The sequence below is a fragment of the Cebus imitator genome, unplaced genomic scaffold (assembly GCF_001604975.1).
Source record: "Cebus imitator isolate Cc_AM_T3 unplaced genomic scaffold, Cebus_imitator-1.0 Scaffold121, whole genome shotgun sequence".
Lineage (NCBI taxonomy): Eukaryota > Metazoa > Chordata > Mammalia > Primates > Cebidae > Cebus > Cebus imitator.
In genome coordinates, this window is record NW_016107436.1 from 923459 (window position 1) to 942467 (window position 19009).

The window sequence follows — 19009 nt, forward strand, 5'->3', positions numbered from 1 at the left end:
CTTATGATCAGAGTTTCATTATAATAAACAGATACAGATAAGCCAGCTAAAGGGAGAGATACATAGGGTGAGGTGTGGGAGAGTCCCAAATGTGAAGGCCCCTTGACTTCAGGACAACTTGACTCACTCTCCAGGCACACTGATATATGTAATAGATACAGAGTACTGTCAACCAGGGAAACTCACTCAAGCTTTAGTGTACAGAGTTTTTCCTGGAACTTCCTTATGTAGGCATAACAATCATTGGCAATGAGCTTAAACTGGGCTATCACATGGTTCAGAAACCCAACCCTCTAATAGTATCATGGCCTTTCTGGTGTAGCTAGCCCCCATCCTCAGTCATCTCATTGGCATAAACTAGCAAGGCCCACCATAAATTATTCCTATCACTTGAGGAATACCAAAGATGTAGAGGGCACTAGGAACTAGGGACAAAGGCCAGACAATTCTCTATTACACACCCAGCAATCCCACTCCCAGGCATATGATATGGTTTGGCTGTGTCCCCACCCAAATCTCATCTTGAATTCCCACGTATTGTGGGAGGTAACTGAATCATGGGGGCAAGACTTTCCTGTGCCATTCTCATTATAGTGAATAAATCTCATGAGAGCTGATGATTATATAAGGGGGAGTTTCCCTACACAAGCTCTTTTCTCTTGTCTGCCGCCATATGAGATGTGCCTTTCACCTTTCACCATGATTGTGAGGCCTCCCCAATCACGTGGAACTGTAAGTCCAATAAACCTCTTCCTTTTATAAACTGCCCAGTCTCAGGTATGTCTTTATCAGTTGTGTGAAAACAGACTAATACAGCATATAACACTCTAGAGAATAAAAGCTTATGCTCACACAAAAATTTGTACCCAAATGTTTACAAGAATCTAATCAGCCTAAACTAGAAATAACCCAAATGGGTAAATGAATAAACGGTGGTATATCTGCACAGTGGACTACTTACTACTCAGCAATAAAAAAGAATGAAGTACTGATTCACACAAGATGAGTTAAACTTAACTGCACTTTGCGAAGTGAGAGGCCGAATTGTGATCCCGTTTACATGACTCTCTGGAAAAGGGAAAACTAAAAAGGGCAGAAAACAATCAAATCAGATCAGTGGTAGCCAGGAGCTGCAGGGAAGGGAGGTAGTTACCTATAAGCACCAGGACAGGGAATTTCTGGGGTGACTGAAATGTTGTGTATAGTATTGTGGTGGCAGACACATGACATTTGTCGAAACCCACAAAACTATGCCACAAAGACTGAATTTTAATGTATGTAAATTTACAAATTAACCAGGATATGTGGGGGAGGACAGAATGTAGACCGTAACAGATGGACCTAACCGTGTTACCAACGAAGCACAAAACACAATGAAGGGAATGGAAAAGAAAAGAACTGACTTTGAATCTAAGGACCTACGTATCTGAAAACATGTTATGACACAATACTGAAAAGCTAAAGACTCAAAGAACGGTACACAAGCGCTATATTATAGGTGGTAATTTTTTTTTTTTTGTAGGGCATAGCCTGGTATCCACAGGAGGCCAACAGTTTTGAAGCTACCTGTATATTAGGGTTGAACAAGTGCATACATATATTGTAGCTAATGAGAGCTAGGCTTGTGTCAGAGAAAGATAAGAGGGAAGGCCAGAATGAGGCCTCTCGGAGTTGAACTGTTACCAATATAGACTCAAAGTCGTAGTCACACACATACAGAGATATGTACAGACATCCCTGTGAATGTGTGTATCTGCATGAGTACCTTTAGAGTCAGCCCTCTCTCTATCTTTGGTTTCTGCATCCAAGGAGTCAAGCAACTATGGACAGAGTTTATTTTTAAAAATAAAGAAAAAAAGCACAACACTAATTTACATAGCATTTACATTGCATTAGGTATCATAGAGATGATTTAAAGTATCTGGAAGCTCAGGCGTGGTTGCTCACACCTGCAGTCCCAGCTACCCAAGAGGCTGAGGTGAGAGGATTGCCTGAGCCCAAGAGTTCCTAGCTGCAGTGAGCTATGTATGCACAACTGCAGCCCTGCCTAGGCAACAGAATGAGACCCTGTCTCAAAACCCAAAACAAAGGATCCAGGAGGGTGTGCACAGGCTATATGCAAACACTATGCCATTTTATACAGGGACTCGAGCATCTGTGAACTTTGGTATACACATGGGCTCTTGGAGCCAATCCCTCACAGATACTGAGGGAACAGCTGTCTACATACATTTACTTTTTTTCGAGACAGGGTTTCACTCTGTCACCCAGACTGAAGTACACTGGCACAATCTTGGCTCATTGCAACCTCTACCTCCCAAGCTCAAATGATCTTTCCACCTCAGCCTTCCAAGTAGCCAGGACCACAGGTGCACGCCACCACACTCAGCCAATTTACATTTTCTATCTATCCACTGAGTGGGACTAGAAGCAGTGACAGTCTAATAATAATAAATAAATGGCATCCAAATCTTTGTTTCTAAATAGCATACTCCAATAAAAAGAACCATGGTTCCTCAGGAAGTGGTTAATTCCATGGCTGGGGTCGGCATCTTGTGATGTCAGAAAGCAAAGAAATGCTTAAAAAAACCAAGAATGAGACATATGAAAAGGACACAGGAGCCAATCTGAAAGAGTTTCCAATGGCTAAAACTAGAACCAGCCACGCTACAAAATATTAACAGCATTGAGTCATAACTCAAAAACAAAATACATATCCATTATATATGGACATAAAGTAGCTGATATAATTAAGTGACTGAAATTTTTTTTTTTTTTTTGAGACGGAGTTTCGCTCTTGTTACCCAGGCTGGAGTACAATGGTGCGATCTCGGCTCACCGCAACCTCCGCCTCCTGGGTTCAGGCAATTCTCCTGCCTCAGCCTCCTGAGTAGCTGGGATTACAGGCACGCGCCACCATGCCCAGCTAATGTTTTGTATTTTTAGTAGAGATGGGGTTTCACCATGTTGATCAGGATGGTCTCGATCTCTTGACCTCGTGATCCACCCACCTCGGCCTCCCAAAGTGCTGGGATTACAGGAGTGAGCCACCGTGCCCGGCCAAGTGACTGAAATTTTTAAAATGGGGAAGGACTTTTCCTTATAGCATTCTAATAAAAAACACAGAAGAAATTAGAGAATTAGAAAACTAAACATTACAGTAATAATTCCCATAGGCAAGATCGACTACTAGGTGATAAAATTAGTAAGTGAGAGTTTTGGTCGGGCGCAGTGGCACATGCCTATATCCCAGCACTATGGGAGGCTGAGGTGGAAGGACTGCTTGAGCCCAGGAGGTTAAAGACCCTATCTCTACAAAAAATACAAAATTATTTTTTGTATGCCCCAGGAGGCTGACGTGGGAGGGCCACTTAAGCGCAGGGGGTTGAGGCTGTACTGAGCCTAGACTGAGCCACTGCACTCCAGGTGTTTGGGTAACAAATCCAGACCCTGTCTTTGAAAAAAAGGAAAGGTTTAATAGTATCTGCATAGTTTCAAAGTATCTGCCCCAAATATTAGTAATTACAAAGGGAAAAAAACTAAATTTAGTAGGGAATCCTCACAAACACCACCTTAACCAAGTAATCTCAAGGTTAAGTTCACCAATAAAAAAAAAACATCAGCTGGGCACGATGGCTCACACCTGTAATCCCAGAACTTTGGGAGGCCAAGGTAGGCAAATCACGAGGTTAAGAGATCGAGACCATCCTGGCCAACATGGTGAAACCCTCTCTCTACTAAAATACAAAAATTAGCTGGGCGTGTTGGTGTGCGCCTGTACTCCCAGCTACCCGGGAGGCTAAGGCAGGAGAATCACTTGAACCTGGGAGGTGGAGGTTGCAGTGAGCCAAGATCGTGCCACTGCACTCCAACCTGGCAACACAGCGAGACTCCGTCTCAAAAAAAAAAAAGGAAAAAGAAAAAAAAAAAATCAACATCGGGCCAGGAGTGGTGGGTTGTGCCTGTAATCCTAGCACCTTGGGAGGCTGAGGTAGGTGGATGCCTTTGAGCTCAGGAGTTGGACGCCAGCCTGGGCAACATAGTGAAACCCTATCTCTACAAAAAATACAAAAATTAGCCAGGTATGGTGGTAGACACCTAAGTCCCAGCTACTCGGGAGGCTTAGGTGGGAAGATCGCTTGAGACCGGGAAGCAGTTTGCAGTGAACCGAGCTGGTGCCACTGCCTTCTAGCCTGAGTGACACAGTGAGACTCCATCCAAAAAAAAAAATAAAAAGAAGAAGAAAAAAATAAAACACCAATCTATATGTATGTATATATATGTACATTTACATATAAACATTGTATTCCCGCTGATGTGATGCACTGAGAAGGGCCTTCCCAATAATGTATAACCTCAAGTTAATATAAGAAAGCATCTGACAAACCCAAATAGAAGAACATTTTTTTTTTTTTGAGACGGAGTCTCGCTCTGTCACCAGGCTCGAGTACAGTGGTGTGATCACAACTCACTGCAACCTCTGACTCCCGGGTTCAAGTGATTCTCCTGCCTCAGCCTCCTGAGTAGCTGGGATTACACTACATCCAGCTAACTTTTGTATTTTTAGTAGAGATGAGGTTTCACTCTGTTGGCCAGGATGGTCTCAATCTCCTGACCTCATGATCTACCTGCCTTAGCCTCCCAAAGTGCTGGGATTACAGGCGTGAGCCACTGTGTCTGGCCAGAAGAACATCTAATAAAATAACACATCCTCTTCAAAAATATCGAGGTCACGAAACCAAGGAAAGATGGTGGGGCTATCATATACTGACGGATACCAAGGAAACATGCTAACAAAGTACAATGTGGGATCCTAGACTGGATCCTAGAACAGAAAAAGAACATTTGTGAAATAAGTGATGCAATCTGAACAAATTCTGTAGATTAACAATACTGTAACCAGGATTAATTTCTTAGTTTTGATCACTGTTCTATAATTATGTAAGGCATTAACAAAGGAGAAGCTGGGCAGAGGGTATACGGAAACTCACAATTTTTGCAACTCTTTTGCAAACCTAAAATTATCTTAAAAGCTAAAAAAAAAAAAAGAATAATCTTTGGGTTTTTAATTATTAGGTATCAGAATGTTGGGTTTGGTGCAAGTGAGATAAAGTGGAAAAGGCACTAGACCAGCAGTTCACCCATCCCTGCCAGTGGTGTCAAACCTTAAGAGAATCATACAACCTTCCCACACCTCAGGCTCCATGGCCAAACAGGTTTGATATACAACTCATCTACCTCAAAGGTTACTTCAGGATCAATGACACAAGTAAAGCTGTCCAGAAAGGATATGTTCATAGACAACACAAGCACTAATGTATCTCTAGCCCTAACAGAAAACTCTACTCAGGAGAAATTTTCCAGAAGTAAACGAGATAAAATACTAAATACAGAAGCAAGGTAATGAAGAAATCTTTTGGTCTTTCAGGTTTATTATAATTTTAGAATGACTGGGATCAACACTAGGCATCACTCCTTACCATGAAACTAAACACAAAACAATCAAATGTTTGGATCTTCTCTATACTACTAAATAGCCACAGGCAATGAGTAGAAAAAAAGGGTTTCTGGTCCCAATTTAATAAATAGCAGAGGCATATTTTCTCAAGTTGATTTTATTTTAAAAAGTGCAAACTATTTTGAACAAAAGTAAACTGAGTCACAGCATTCAGCAAGACATCAGACACGGAAAAGTGAACAATATTCACTAAGTAAAATACAGCAGATGTCTCTCACATGTATAATTATCATGCTTTGTCAATAGTCTCTTAGTCAACTTTCAATGTAATTTTCACAATACATAGCAGCTCAAACACAAATGCAGGAGCACAATGGCAAAGTGTGGCAACTGTCTTGGGCTAATTTTAAGTATGAAAGAAAATCTTTTATCAGTTTCACTTTCATGTAAGCCACTGTGCAACATGAATCAATCTTTAAATCTGTTGACACTGAAATCAATGTCCAACTGATGAAAATAAAGAAAAAAAGGTGGGCTTTAAAATATTTGTTGCACTACAGTTGTATGGTAACAGGCAGAAAAAAAGGAAATAATCGTAAATAATCTTAGATGTGTTTACAGGACCAGGAACAGAACAAGTCCATGTTAATTCATTTAAAATTACACTTGCAGAAGTCACACAACATAAAGATTACATGCCAATCAACAGTGTGCCTGTACTTGAAATAATGAGAAGATACCTACCCAAAGAGGAGACTCAGTCTAGTGTTACTTCAGTTATTCACATAAAGTGTCTACAGGGCAGAATCTGTTCATAAGCAATTGTTCTGTTCACTAATCTATAGGCACTAATGGAACTGTAACTAAAGTGTAATTAAAACCCCAAATATAAAGGTGATCATTTAAACACAACTAAGCTCTAGCCAAAGACAGTAGAGCACCAATCCCGAGCAGGTTACTGAGGGCATGCATGACTTGGGGGGTACATTTTCTGGCCGTTAACCACCTCTGCTGTAGTAGACAACTGCCTTTTGTGAATGCACACATTTGCTACATTAATAGAGAACGACACTGTCATTTCCTTACGTTACAAAGAACTATTCCCATACTGTTTTTTCCCATGTACTACTGCGATCTTATTCTAAATTGTGCCACCTTCCAACAGTTTCCAAATTACTGTTTCAGGTAATGAAAAAGTAAGACTAAATCTGATTATCTGACTGATGACAAATTTGAGCACCAACTATAGCAAAATTCAAGGTCAAGGTAGCTTGCAAGTCAGTTCTCTTGATTTGGCAATTACCTTCCACTGTTTTCATCTGTATTGAAGCCGAGATCTTCAGGGCCTATTTGTTCACCATCAGGAAAACTGGAATGTGTATCTATGAATAAAAAAAATAAATAATTTAAAATTTAAAAGCATACAACAGGAGGAGTATTTTCCTTCCCAAGTCTTTAAATGATCTTACCAAATGTGTTATTTAAGTGATAAAGACGTGCTGGGTTGTGAACAAATCTCTGTCTTCAGAGAATTTGTGATCTCAGTCAGGTATGAGCAAACACAAAGAAAAAATAAAGGAAAAAACAAAATGTGTAACAGACACTCACAATTAAAAGATAGGAATTGTCTCATTTTGTCCTCCTGGGGACAATGTGGGGGCAGCTTAAGAAGGGAACAAGAAGCAATGATGTATATTCTCAAGATTCAAGACCTTATAAACATAAAACCTATTTCAAAGCCAGTTAAATTACACATGCAAGTTATCACAAAAACCACCAGCACTCCAAATAACTTGCACAAAATTTGGATGCTTCTTTTAGAAGCAGAGGAAGTTACTAAAGATGCCTTAGTACTTACAAATCATCAAATGCTTGGTTCTGTATTGAAAAAGTTACTAGAACACCAGGAAAATATGTAAAATATAAAGCAGACAATTAGCACAGACTTGACAATGTTGTTACTCTAGGATATCCTGCAGAGGAATGTTGAGATTGATTATTAAGGCCTCTGGGTAACTTTAAATGTGTATTTCTCTAACTTGACAGTATATCCTTTTATTGATTAATCTATATTCCAGAAAATTGCTTCACGGCAGAATACTTATGTTATATCCACATGACAGAATATTAGGTTGCCATAAAATAAAGTTTATGACATTATAAATAACTTATATTTAAGTGAAAAAAGCAGAATACAAAAGTACTTATAAAATATTTAGGTAGGGCTGGCATGATAGCTCACATCTGTATCCCCAGCACTTTGGGAGGCTAAGGTGGGCAGATCACCTGAGGTCAGGAGTTCGAGACCAGGCTGGCCAACGTGGCAAAAACTAAAAAATACAAAAATACTGTCTCTACTAAAAAATAACAAAAAAGAGCTGGATATGGTGGCACATGCCTGTTGTCCCAGCTACTCGGGAGGCTGAGGTGGGAGAATTGCTTGAACCTGGGAGACAGAAGTTGCAGTGAGCTGAGATTAAGCCACTCAATTCAGCCTGGGAGACACAGCAAGGCTCCGTCTCAACAACAACAACAACAAAAAATTTAGGTAGAAGAAATGCAAATGAGAACAGAAAAAAAAACAAGGTAAAATATTAATAGTAGGTTTCTTTTGTTGAGTTTTTTCCTAATAACTTTTTTGGGGGTAGGAGATAATAAAAATTGATTTCATAATCTTCAGGTATTTCTAAGAAATCAGAAAAGGTTATTTTTAAAGTTATCTTAGAGTAGGCTAGAAAAATCTCTGGGGAAAAAAAAAAAAAAAAAACCCCAAACATCTAAAGTCTCCCCAGGGATTGCGAATCATTTGCTATGAAAGGTAGATAGTAAATATTTAGGCACTGTAGGCCACAAAATGGACTCTGTTGAAAATTCTTCTTTGGGCTGGGCACAGTAGCTCATGCCTGTAATGCCAGTACTTTGGGAGGCTCAGGGGGGTGGATCACAAGGTCAGGAGTTCAAAACCAGCCTAGCCAACATGGTGAAACCCCATCTCTACTAAATATATAAAAAAAATTAGTTGGGTATGGTGGTGTGTGCCAGTAATCCCAACTACTCGTGAGGTGGAGGCAAGAGAATCACTTGAACGCAGGAGGCGGAGGTTGCAGTGAGCCAAGATTGTGCCACGGTACTCCAGCCTGGGTAACAGAGCAAGACTTTGTCTTGAGGGGAAAAGGGGGGGGAAAAAAAGAAAATTCTTCTTGGTTTCTTTTGCTTGTTTTTTAAGACTCTTTACCTCTTTACAAAGTAAAAAACCATTCTCAGGTCATGGACTATATAAAAGCAGGTTGTGGACCCCTTCTCTACCCAGTAAGTAGCACTCATTAGGTACAACCAAGTCAAATATTACCAACTATGTTTTTTCAGTACTCACCATAATAGCTTAACAAAGAATGTTGTCTCACAAAAAAAAAAAAAAAAAAAAAAAAAAAAAAAAAGAAGTAGAAGCAAAAGAAGCAAAAGCAGCAGAGCAGAAGTAGTAGAAGTAGCAGCAGCAGCAGAAGAAGAAAGAGAAGCAGCAACAGTAGTTTTATTAATCTGTGTAAAATGACATCATGTGTTGCACCTTCATCCGGGGGCTGTGTCATGACCATGAAAGAGTCGTGAAACCCGCCCACACTGGTGTGCTCTTCCTGCTCCTCATTCTCAGTGTCACATTCAATGTCACTGTCGCTACTCATTTCTGGCAGGAAGGAAGGAGAACATGTTTCTGAAAAGAAACCACTGTTAGTGAAAGGAACAGAAATCTCCTTATCTACTAACCTTAGATTCCTAATTAAATTTTACACAGAATGTCAAGAATTCAATAAACTAAACAAAGACAAAAGTAATCACACAAATGTAGATTCTCTTTAGCTATTTATAGCAGTGGTTTTATTTTTGTTCTCAAGTTCAAAACTGCCCTTTCCACAGTACTTGAAAGTTACAATTTGAAACCAGCATTAATTTCATTATATTGAAAATTTCGTTTTTCTAAATCAAACACTGCTTTTATTCAGTCACAAGAGATAACAGCAATTCTTTTAATCCTGACTCATTACAGACATAATTATAGTACCTAGCCTAAAACATATATACACATATTATACAAATACACATGGTATATGAATATTAGAAATTCTGGCAATTCTAATAATACATTAGTTTGTATTCTAATTGGGCATCTACTTTTTTTGTGTATGCCATTTGATTTTCATTTATTTTTATTTTTTGAGAGACAGGGTCTCTGTCAACCTAGGTTGGGTTGCAGTGGCCTGATCATAGCTCACTGCAGCCTCAACCTCCTGAGCTCAAGTGATACTCCTGCCTTAGCCTCCCAAGTAGATAGGACCACAGGTACATGAAGAAACCATGCCTTGCTAATTTAATTAAAATTTTTTTTGGGGGGGGGTGGGGAGGGACAGGGTCTTGCTATAACATGTTGCCCAGGGTGGTCTCGAACTCCTGGGCTTGAGAAGAGATCCTCTCACTTTAACCTCCAGAAAGATAAGAAACTTTCATTAGTGGGTCAGGGGCCACAGTTGCCCTGGAGAGCTACATGTGAGGATTTAAAAAATTTTTTTTGAGTTGGAGTCTTACTCTGTCTCCCAGACTGGGGTGCAATAGCACAATCTCAGCTCACTGCAACCTCTGCCTCCCGGGTTGAAGTGATTCTCCTGCCTCAGCCTCCTGGGTAGTTGGAATTACAGGGGCCTACCACTGCGCCCAGCTAATTTTTGTATTTTTTAGCAGAGATGGGGTTTTACCATGTTGGCCAGGCTGGTCTCTAACTCCTGACCTCAGGTGATCTACTGGCCTAGGCCTCCTAAAGTGCTGGGATTACAGGTGTGAGCCACCATGCCTGGCCCATGTGAGGATTTTTCTTTTTTATCTTTTTATTTTTATTTATTTATTTTTTAGAGATGGGATCTTACAATGCTGCCCAGGCTGGAGTCCAGTGGCTATTCACAGACGCAATCCCACTACTGATCAGCACAGGAGTTTTGACCTGCTCTGTTTCCGACCTACCTGGTTCACCCCTCCTTAGACAACCTGGTGGTCCCCTGCTCCCGGGACATCACAATATTGATGCCGAACTTAGTGTGGACACCCGACTGGCATAGTGCACTACAGCCCAGAACTCCTGAACTCAAGTGATCCTCCAGTCTCAGCCTCCGCAGTAGCTGGGACTACAGGCACGTGTCACCGTGCCTGGCCACATGAGGATTTTTAACACTGCTTTAGGATAGAAAAACGGACCCATCACAGAAAAGGAACTGGAAGTGAGACTAAAACCCCACCCCCTGCATAATGTTAAAATTTTTGTTTGTTTTTTGAGACTGGCTGGGGTACAGTGGTACAATCATGGCTCACTGCAGCCTTGACCTCCCAGCACTCAGGTGATCCTCCCACCTCAGCCTCCCAACAGGCACACACCACCACACCTGGCTAACTTTCGTATTTTTTTGGTAGAGACAGGATTTCGCCATGTTGCCCAGACTGGTCTTCAACTCCTGAGCTAAAGCAATCCACTTGCTTTGGCCTCTTAAAGTGGGGGCATTATAGTCATAAGTCACCATGCCTGGCCACTGCTAAAACTCTTATTGAAAGAAGAGGCTAGAAAAAATCTCTGCCTACTGGCATAGGAAAATAGCAAGGAACTTTGTTTCTACTGGGCTCTCAAGAGGGAGAAAAAAGTCTCACCTCTAAATTCAAAGTAAAATTTATGTGCCTAATTTAGGTTTGGGATTTAAGGTTGAGGTTCAAATTTCAAGAAATTAACATAAAAATTATTGAGGATCTAGTGTTATTTGAATAAAGCAAAAGTAAAATCCTCTCTGGAAGGAAGGTTCTAGGTACAATGGAAATTTTGTAGAATTATAAAAAACATTCTGAAGTAAATGCATATACAATATATCAAAATTTGTGTGATGTGACTATAGCAGTGCTTAAAGAGAAAATTATGCCATTAAATGTTTATATTAGAAGAGAAAATATCTCAAATCAATAATCTAAACTTCTACTTTAAGAAACTAGAAAAAGTAAATTAAACCCAAAGCAAGAAAAAGTAAGGAAATAATAGAAAACATAATAAAATGAGCAGGCAAACAAAAAAACCCTAATGAAACAAAATGGTGTTTCTTTGAAAAGATCAATAAAATTAAAGGCCCCTAGGTATATTCACTAACCAAAAAAAAAAAAGAGCAAACAAAATTTCCAATATCAGGAATGAAAGAGGACATCAACTATAGATTCTATAAATAGTAAAATATAATAAAATACTATAATTTTTTATTAAAATTTTATATTTAAATATTAAAATATATTTTAAAAAATTATATTAAAATCTAATATTTTAATTTTTTATTAAAATATAATAAAATACTATAAATAACTCATGAAACCAAAAACAGATGAAATGAACAAATTTTTTCACAGATAAAAACTACCAAAGCTTACTCAAGGAAAAACAGGTAGGTATTTATTTCTTAAAGAAATAAAATCTGTTTTACTTTAAAAAGCTTCCAAAAGATAACTGTGGCCCCACATGGCTTCACTGTTGCATTCTTCCTTTTCTGTTCCCAAGAAGAGTTTGGTTAGCATTATTTCTGCCTTAAATGTTTAGAAAACGTCTCCATCATCAGCAAAGAAAAAACAACAAAAAACAAAAAACCCAAACTTGCCTGTTCTAAAGAGTGAAGAGTTTACAACAATCTTATGAGGTAGGAGAAAGAAAAAAAAAAAAGAGCAAAGAGACCATTAAAGAGTCTTTAATGATTAGAGACCATAACTAGCTAGTTCTGTGAAGTACCACCTCCACCTTGTGGCCCTTCATGGAACTGTTGCTGAAAACACTAAAACCACACTGAGCTGAACTTCAAGGCACAGATTTGATTTCTTAGTAGCAGTGTTTCTTAATTCCCAACAATACCAATCTTCAGGATTCAAAAACAATGAACTGCAATTCTGTGGAATTCCCAAAATCAAAATTATTCTTTTAAAAAAGTTATTATTTAAATACATTTTTCAAACTATTCATTACATGTGTATCTTTTTTATTTGTTTTTTTTTTTTTTTTTTTGAGAGGGAGTCTTACTCTGTCACCCAGGCTGGACTGCAGTGGCATGATCTCGGCTCACTGCAACCTCTGCCTCCTGGGTTCAAGCAATTCTCCTGCCTCAGTCTCCTAAGTAGCTGGGATTATAGGCATGCACTACCACGCCTGGCTAATTTTTTTGTATTTTTAATATTTTCAGTAGAGATGAGGTTTCACCATATTGGTCAGGCTGGTAAACTCCTGACCTTGTGATCTGCCCACCTCGGCCTCCCAAAGTGCTGGGATTATAGGTGTGAGTCACCGCACCCAGCCTACATGTGTATCTTTTAAAAAATCATTCAATTAGTATTTATAAGAACTGAGGCCTATAGTGAATATTCAAATGCTAGACTGCATGTGGGTATTACTGGGTAGTATGTGAATATTGTAACATTTAGGACTCAGCAAAGTTTACAATACTGTGTAGAATCACACGTCAAAAATGCCAATATAAGGATTTTGCTTCAAAATCTATTTCTTGGAACACCACTCAATTTTATTAAGTATACTGTGTGTAAACTCATTAATACTTACTTAGCAGCAGACAGGGCCATGAACACACATAAAATGGCAATATTTATCATGAAGACTGATTTGTAATCACTTCTTTCCAAGGAGCTCCTGTTGACTTTAACCTTTGATTCCATGAATCAGTATTTCTAGTTTTTACTTTCAACTTGCCCTAACTAGATTCCTTCAAATCAGTGATGTTTCTGTGTTGTTAAAATTTAATTCTAATTTTTCTCAGAATTCAAAAAAAACATACATTTCTCAAGAAATGCTAGAAAGAAATTCCTGCATGAAAATACCTGGTCAAGCACTAAGATCTGGAAGTTTCCTACCTTTGTGAACGTAAAGAAAAAGACAAGTTGCAGGATGTCAATGATGGCAATTACAAGATACTATTAATTGTAAGAAACTTCAGAGATTGTTAATGCAAAAGAAATCTGCATCATATTAATCTTACCAATCATCTACCAAATTTTTTAAGCACAGCCTACATACATGCTCAGTAAAGCTAACTTGAGTCATAAGTCCCATAAATCGAGTTGCTCAAATTTCAGATGCTTAAAAAATATATTAACCACCTGATAATAGCTGACACTTTGTCTTCTAGTCACTAACAATTTATCTGCCTTTCCCCTTTCGAAGAGGACCTTGATATTGTTCAGGTATTTTCCTTCTTCCACTAAGCCATGTGGAATGAGTTGGAGAGGGAGACCAAATAACTGGACTTGGCTGGCAAGGTGCAGTGGCTCACACTTGTAATCCCAGCACTTTCAGAGGCAGAGGCAGGTGCATTGCCTGAGGTCAGGAGCTTGAGACCAGCCTGGTGAAACCCTCTCTACTAAAAATACAAAAATTAGCCAGGCATGTGGCAAGCACCTGTAATCCCAGGTACTCAGGAGGCCGAGGCAGGAGAATCGCTTGAACCCAGGAGACGGAGGTTGCAGTGAGCCGAAATCACGCCACTGCACTCCAGCCTGTGTGACAGAGCAAGACTCGATCTCCAAAAACAAAAAAACTGGACTTGGACCATTTTCCTTGACAATGGCTGACGAGATAGAAGAGGAAGTTGTTGAGGTGCTCTGAGAAAGGTTTTCCTTGCTGCTAGAGATATATAAAACAATCTTCTCCCACTCCCAGAATGCTATTCTGACTGATGTCTTGTACTACAGCAATCATCTTACCACCCTGAGAAGAGCTAAGCCTCTCATTGAGAAAGTAAGGATAGGGCAAAAGATAAAACAACACCCCAACTCCATGCCACCCACACACACACAAAAGGCAAGTTTTTGATGACACTGAGCAGCTAAATTTTCTAATTCTGAAACTGCTCTATCACAGTTAGGTATACCTTCTTATTATTAGGAGACTTGTTAATATAAGAGAGTTAATTTTCCTTTTTGTTCAAGTCAGTTATTTTTCGGTAAATTTTGTTAAAGGTATCTTAATCATTACCCTAAATGATCAGCAATGGCAGGCCATCAGACTCTATATTCCTCTTAAAGAGGCTGCCAGCAAGGGTTCTGGCAGATGTGCCAAGGCTTTTCCCTGTATGATGTTTTGAGTACCCCTGATTTAACTGAAGGGGGTTTGTGCTACTTCAGCAAGAACTCAGAGAGCAAAGCCTCTGAGTTTTACAAAGAACAAGAAATAACCTGGCCTACCTATAGTTCTGCAGGTTATCAAATGAGAGAAAAAATAAGTCAACCTTTTCAACATCAGGTCATTAAACCAAAGACTAATACAACCAAAGGCTGTCCCATATGGTTCCAGCAAAAAGGAAAAGGCCTGCTTATGACTATCATGTCTAAGAAAAAAGTTATTTTTAAACTGATGCTTAAGAGCAATTAAGAGACACTTTAGTAGTCCCAAATACCCGGCCAGTACCACAAAGAATGCCTTATTTTAAGGTTCTTCAGACAGCCCTCTCTTTGAGAAAGAGGGAGAACCCCACAGTGATTTGACACAGAATGTCTTTTTGTGTTTGACTCAAAGTGTCTTGTTTTTCCTAAGCATGGATACAAGAAACATCCATTCAACTGTCTACTAAGGCTTACAGGTACGTAAGGGTTTCCTGAGAACTTGCTCTTGCTGATGATAGAATAATTCTGGCAGCAGAGAGCCAGACCACATTCTCCTTGAGAAACAAAGCTGATTGCAAGAGGCAGAGGGCTTCCTTTGTCTCCTGTACTACCTTTTCTCATCCTCATCAACTAGTCTCCTTCTCACAGTCTATCCTGGGACTCGGAGGTAACAAATTACAAGAGTGTACTTCTGTGTCACTGCTGATTTACACATTCACAGCAAATTTTCTTATCGAGTTCGAGGTGCTTTATAGCACAACACCCCATACATAAAGGTAAAATGTGTCACTGAATACCACTGATCACTTAACTCTAAATCCCACATGAATAATTCCATTCTTTGAAAGACTTGTAAAATATACTGTAGATCTTAACTATGGCCAAGCAAAATGCCTTTCTTCAGTTTAGGATAAGCTGTCAATTAGCTTTAAATAAGAAATGAAACTACTGTCAAAAAGTTCCAGTGTTTGGTGCGACCAACTATTTTACATATAAAAGTTAGTTCTGAAATAATGTAAATTGATAAACTGGAGGCTGAAATTAAGTTCAAATTGGCTGGATGTGGTGGCTCATGCCTGTAACCCAGCACTTTGGGAAGCTGAGGCAGAAGGATCATTTGAGTCCAGGAGTTTAAGACCAGCCTGGGCAACACAGTTAAACCCTGTCTCTTAAATTAAAAAAAAAAAAAAAAAAAAAAGTCCAAATCACTGTACTTAAATTAACCAGCTTCTTACCAATTTTCCTGGCCCTAGGTCCACATACTACATTCCCACCCCCAAATCCATTCTCCACAATGCAGCTGGAGTAGAAATTTTAAAGCATCACTTCTTAGATCCTATTCAAATGACAAAGTTCAAATTCTATCTGGTACATACCACATAACTCTTCATGAACTAACCTCTGTCTGTCTCCATTCTGGCTTCTCTTTTACCAGTATTCACCTGGCTAACTCCTACTCATCCCTTAGGATGATCTTTCCAAGGGTTGACTAGGGACTAGGTCAGCAGAGAGGCGACAGTTAAGAGCGCTGGCTCTAGGTTCAAATTCTAGCTCTTCCAATTTCTTTTTTTTTTTTCCAGAGACGGAGTCTTGCTCTGTCACCCAGGCTGGAGTGCAATGGTACAACCTCGGCTCAATGCAACCTCCACCTCCTGGGTTCAAGTGATTCTCCTGCCTCAGCCTCTTGAGTAGCTGGGATTACAAGAGCATGCCACCACACCTGGCTGATTTTTCTATTTTTAGTAGAGATGGGATTTCACCATGTTGGCCAGGTCGGTCTCAAACTCCTAACAACCTCAGGTGATCTGCCTGCCTTGGCCTCCCCGAAATGCTGGGATTACAGGTGTGAGTCACTGCGCCCGACCTTCCAATTTCTAACCCTGTGACTTTGGGTAACGTAAATTACATCTCTAGGCCTCAGCTTAGTTACCTGTAAAACTGGGTTAACAAAAGTAACTACCATGTAGAGTTATTTTGAGAATAACATAATACTGGTAGTCTTTAACATAGTAAGAACTTAGTATTATCTATTATTTTTATTACATATCTCATATTTGAGCTGCCTATACACCTTATCACAGCACTCATTGTTCTGTATTATAACTGGCTATTAGTTTCCCCAACATCTAACCACTGGTTTTCACCTGCTCTCCCTGCCACCCTCCTACCACTACCACCACACATACCTAACACACCTGAGAATTACAACTTGTTTCTATTAGTAACTGTGGCCCACTCTGGCAAGTGATTCTCAAGGAGTGGTCACCTCTGGTTGAGAATTATTTAGTTCAACTACTGGTTCTTGACTGGGGATAATTTTGCCTCCCAGGAAACATTTGGCAATGTCTAGAGACATTTTTGGTTGTTGTACCACTACTGGTAACTAGTGGTTAAAAGCTGAGGATGCTGCTAAACATTCTATAATGCAGAGAACAGCCCCTGTACAATAAAGAATTATGTGGCCTAAATGACAATGGTGCTATGGTGGAGAAACTCTGAACTAAACAGTAGAGTGGAGAAACTCTGAACTAAACAGTAGTTTCAGGAATTTTATCACTGGCATCGACTGTAACATCTGGTAAATTGGACATTTAATAAATGTTGCATGAAAAAAATGAGTTTGTTATTTATCATCTGAGATGAAGTCTCACTCTGTCGTCCAGACTGGAGTGCAGTGGCACAATTTTGGCTCACTGCAACCTCCACCTTCTGGGTTCAAGCAATTCTCCTGCCTCAGCCTCCCGAGTAGCTGGGATTACAGGTGTCTACTACCACACCTAGCTAATTTTTATATATTTAGTAAAGATGGGTGTCACTATGTTTGCCAGGCTGGTCTCATACTCCTGACCTCAAGCGATCCACCTGCCTTGGCCTCCAAAAGTCCTGGGATTACAGGCATGAGCCACTGTGCTTGGCAGAAAAAACAAATGAGCTTGTAATTCCAGTATATTCTGTAGTAATTTAAGCTACTAGAATCCAACATATACGGAGACACACAGAAAGTAACTTTTTCCCATAGGCCCTTTCTATAAAGTTCATCAATCATAATATTTCTTGAAGTTTTAACAATAAACACATCATTTAAAAAATATTTTCTATTTAATCTCTTCTACTGAAATAATGCTGCCCACACAGGAGCACCAAACAAAGACCAAAATGTTTAGTGTTCTTTAACTGAGAAACCTGAAAATGCCACCACCCACACACCCTCTCTGAGGGCAGCCAAGTAGATGCTGGCACCTGTATGTAAGCTTTGAGCTACAATTCATCAATCATTGATATTCAAATGAGTGCAGAGGTGGAAGGTCTAGGTAGAATTTCGCTAAGAAATAAATTACAAGGCCAAACATCATTAAGAGAGTTGACTTTCTTTTCTGCTGAACTTATAACGGACACAGCAAGGGCAATAATAGCCTTGTTCCAAGCACCTCTGTTGCCCCAAATTGCAAAATGTCTTCTATGCTTTTAGATAAACAATAATGAACTTGGAAGAACACGCAGAAAAAACACTAGAAAGTGTAATTGAGAACAAGCTGAGGTCAGTCATCATAAGGGATTTAAAAATGGTTAAAGCTTGCAATGCTTCTTTAAAAAAAGCCATCTACAGATACTAATTAAGACTGACTTAAAAAGATAGTTAACATTATTCTAATTAGTTGCTTTGGGGCACATCTTCCCCATTAGATTGTGAACATATCTAATTCAACTTTGTATTAATAAATACAGCAGGCCGGGCGTGGTGGCTCACGCCTGTAATCCAAGCACTTTGGAGGCCAAGGCGGGCGGATCACCTGAGGTCAGGAGTTCAAGACCAGCCTGACCAACATGGTGAAACCCTATCTTTTAAATAAACAAATAAATACAGCAAAAATTTGATGCCTGGTATGTAGGTGCCTTAACACATTTATTGACTGAACAGATAAACCATATGCAGATTTTTTTTCTCCCTTTCTAATAAGGCATGTCCTTTTATAGAGTAACTTAGCCATTTCGCCTTCCTCTGAATTTAATATCTTAGCAAATCAAATTCAGTGGCACAAGGAATGCTGTATTCAGATCGAGTACGTCAAATAGCAGATCTCAGTAACATTTCCATGAAACCAACCCCTCCCTATCACTACCACCACCCACTACCAAAAAAGGGACAGAATTCTCCCTTCCTGCTTACTTATAAGGTTATCATTCCTTACCTTCTTCAGGGGCAGCTGAAGCTCCCTCAGGTAGTACAGGCTGTAACTCTCCAGTTTCAGAATTATTTTCCAAATCAGTCATCTGCAGTCCTTCCAGATGACCTCCTTTAGCATTCACCCTCAAAGAAGAAAACAACTTGATATTTTTATATAAGTAGTAAATGACAAAATCATCTATGTTTTCTTTTTCTTCTTC

General features: G+C 39.4%; 1 protein-coding gene across 1 annotated transcript in view; it reads right to left on the reverse strand.

The window, feature by feature from the left end:
* Positions 1 to 5597: 5597 nt before the first annotated feature.
* TRIM37 (tripartite motif containing 37) overlaps positions 5598 to 19009 on the reverse strand; it is a 118465-nt gene continuing 105053 nt past the window's right edge. The window contains exons 22-24 of the mRNA XM_037742440.1: positions 18814 to 19005; positions 9024 to 9140; positions 5598 to 6840 (exon numbers count right to left, since the gene is read on the reverse strand). Coding sequence (XP_037598368.1) covers positions 6758 to 6840; positions 9024 to 9140; positions 18814 to 19005 — 392 coding nt within the window. The 3' untranslated portion in view covers positions 5598 to 6757. The remainder of the gene's footprint in view (positions 6841 to 9023; positions 9141 to 18813; positions 19006 to 19009) is intronic.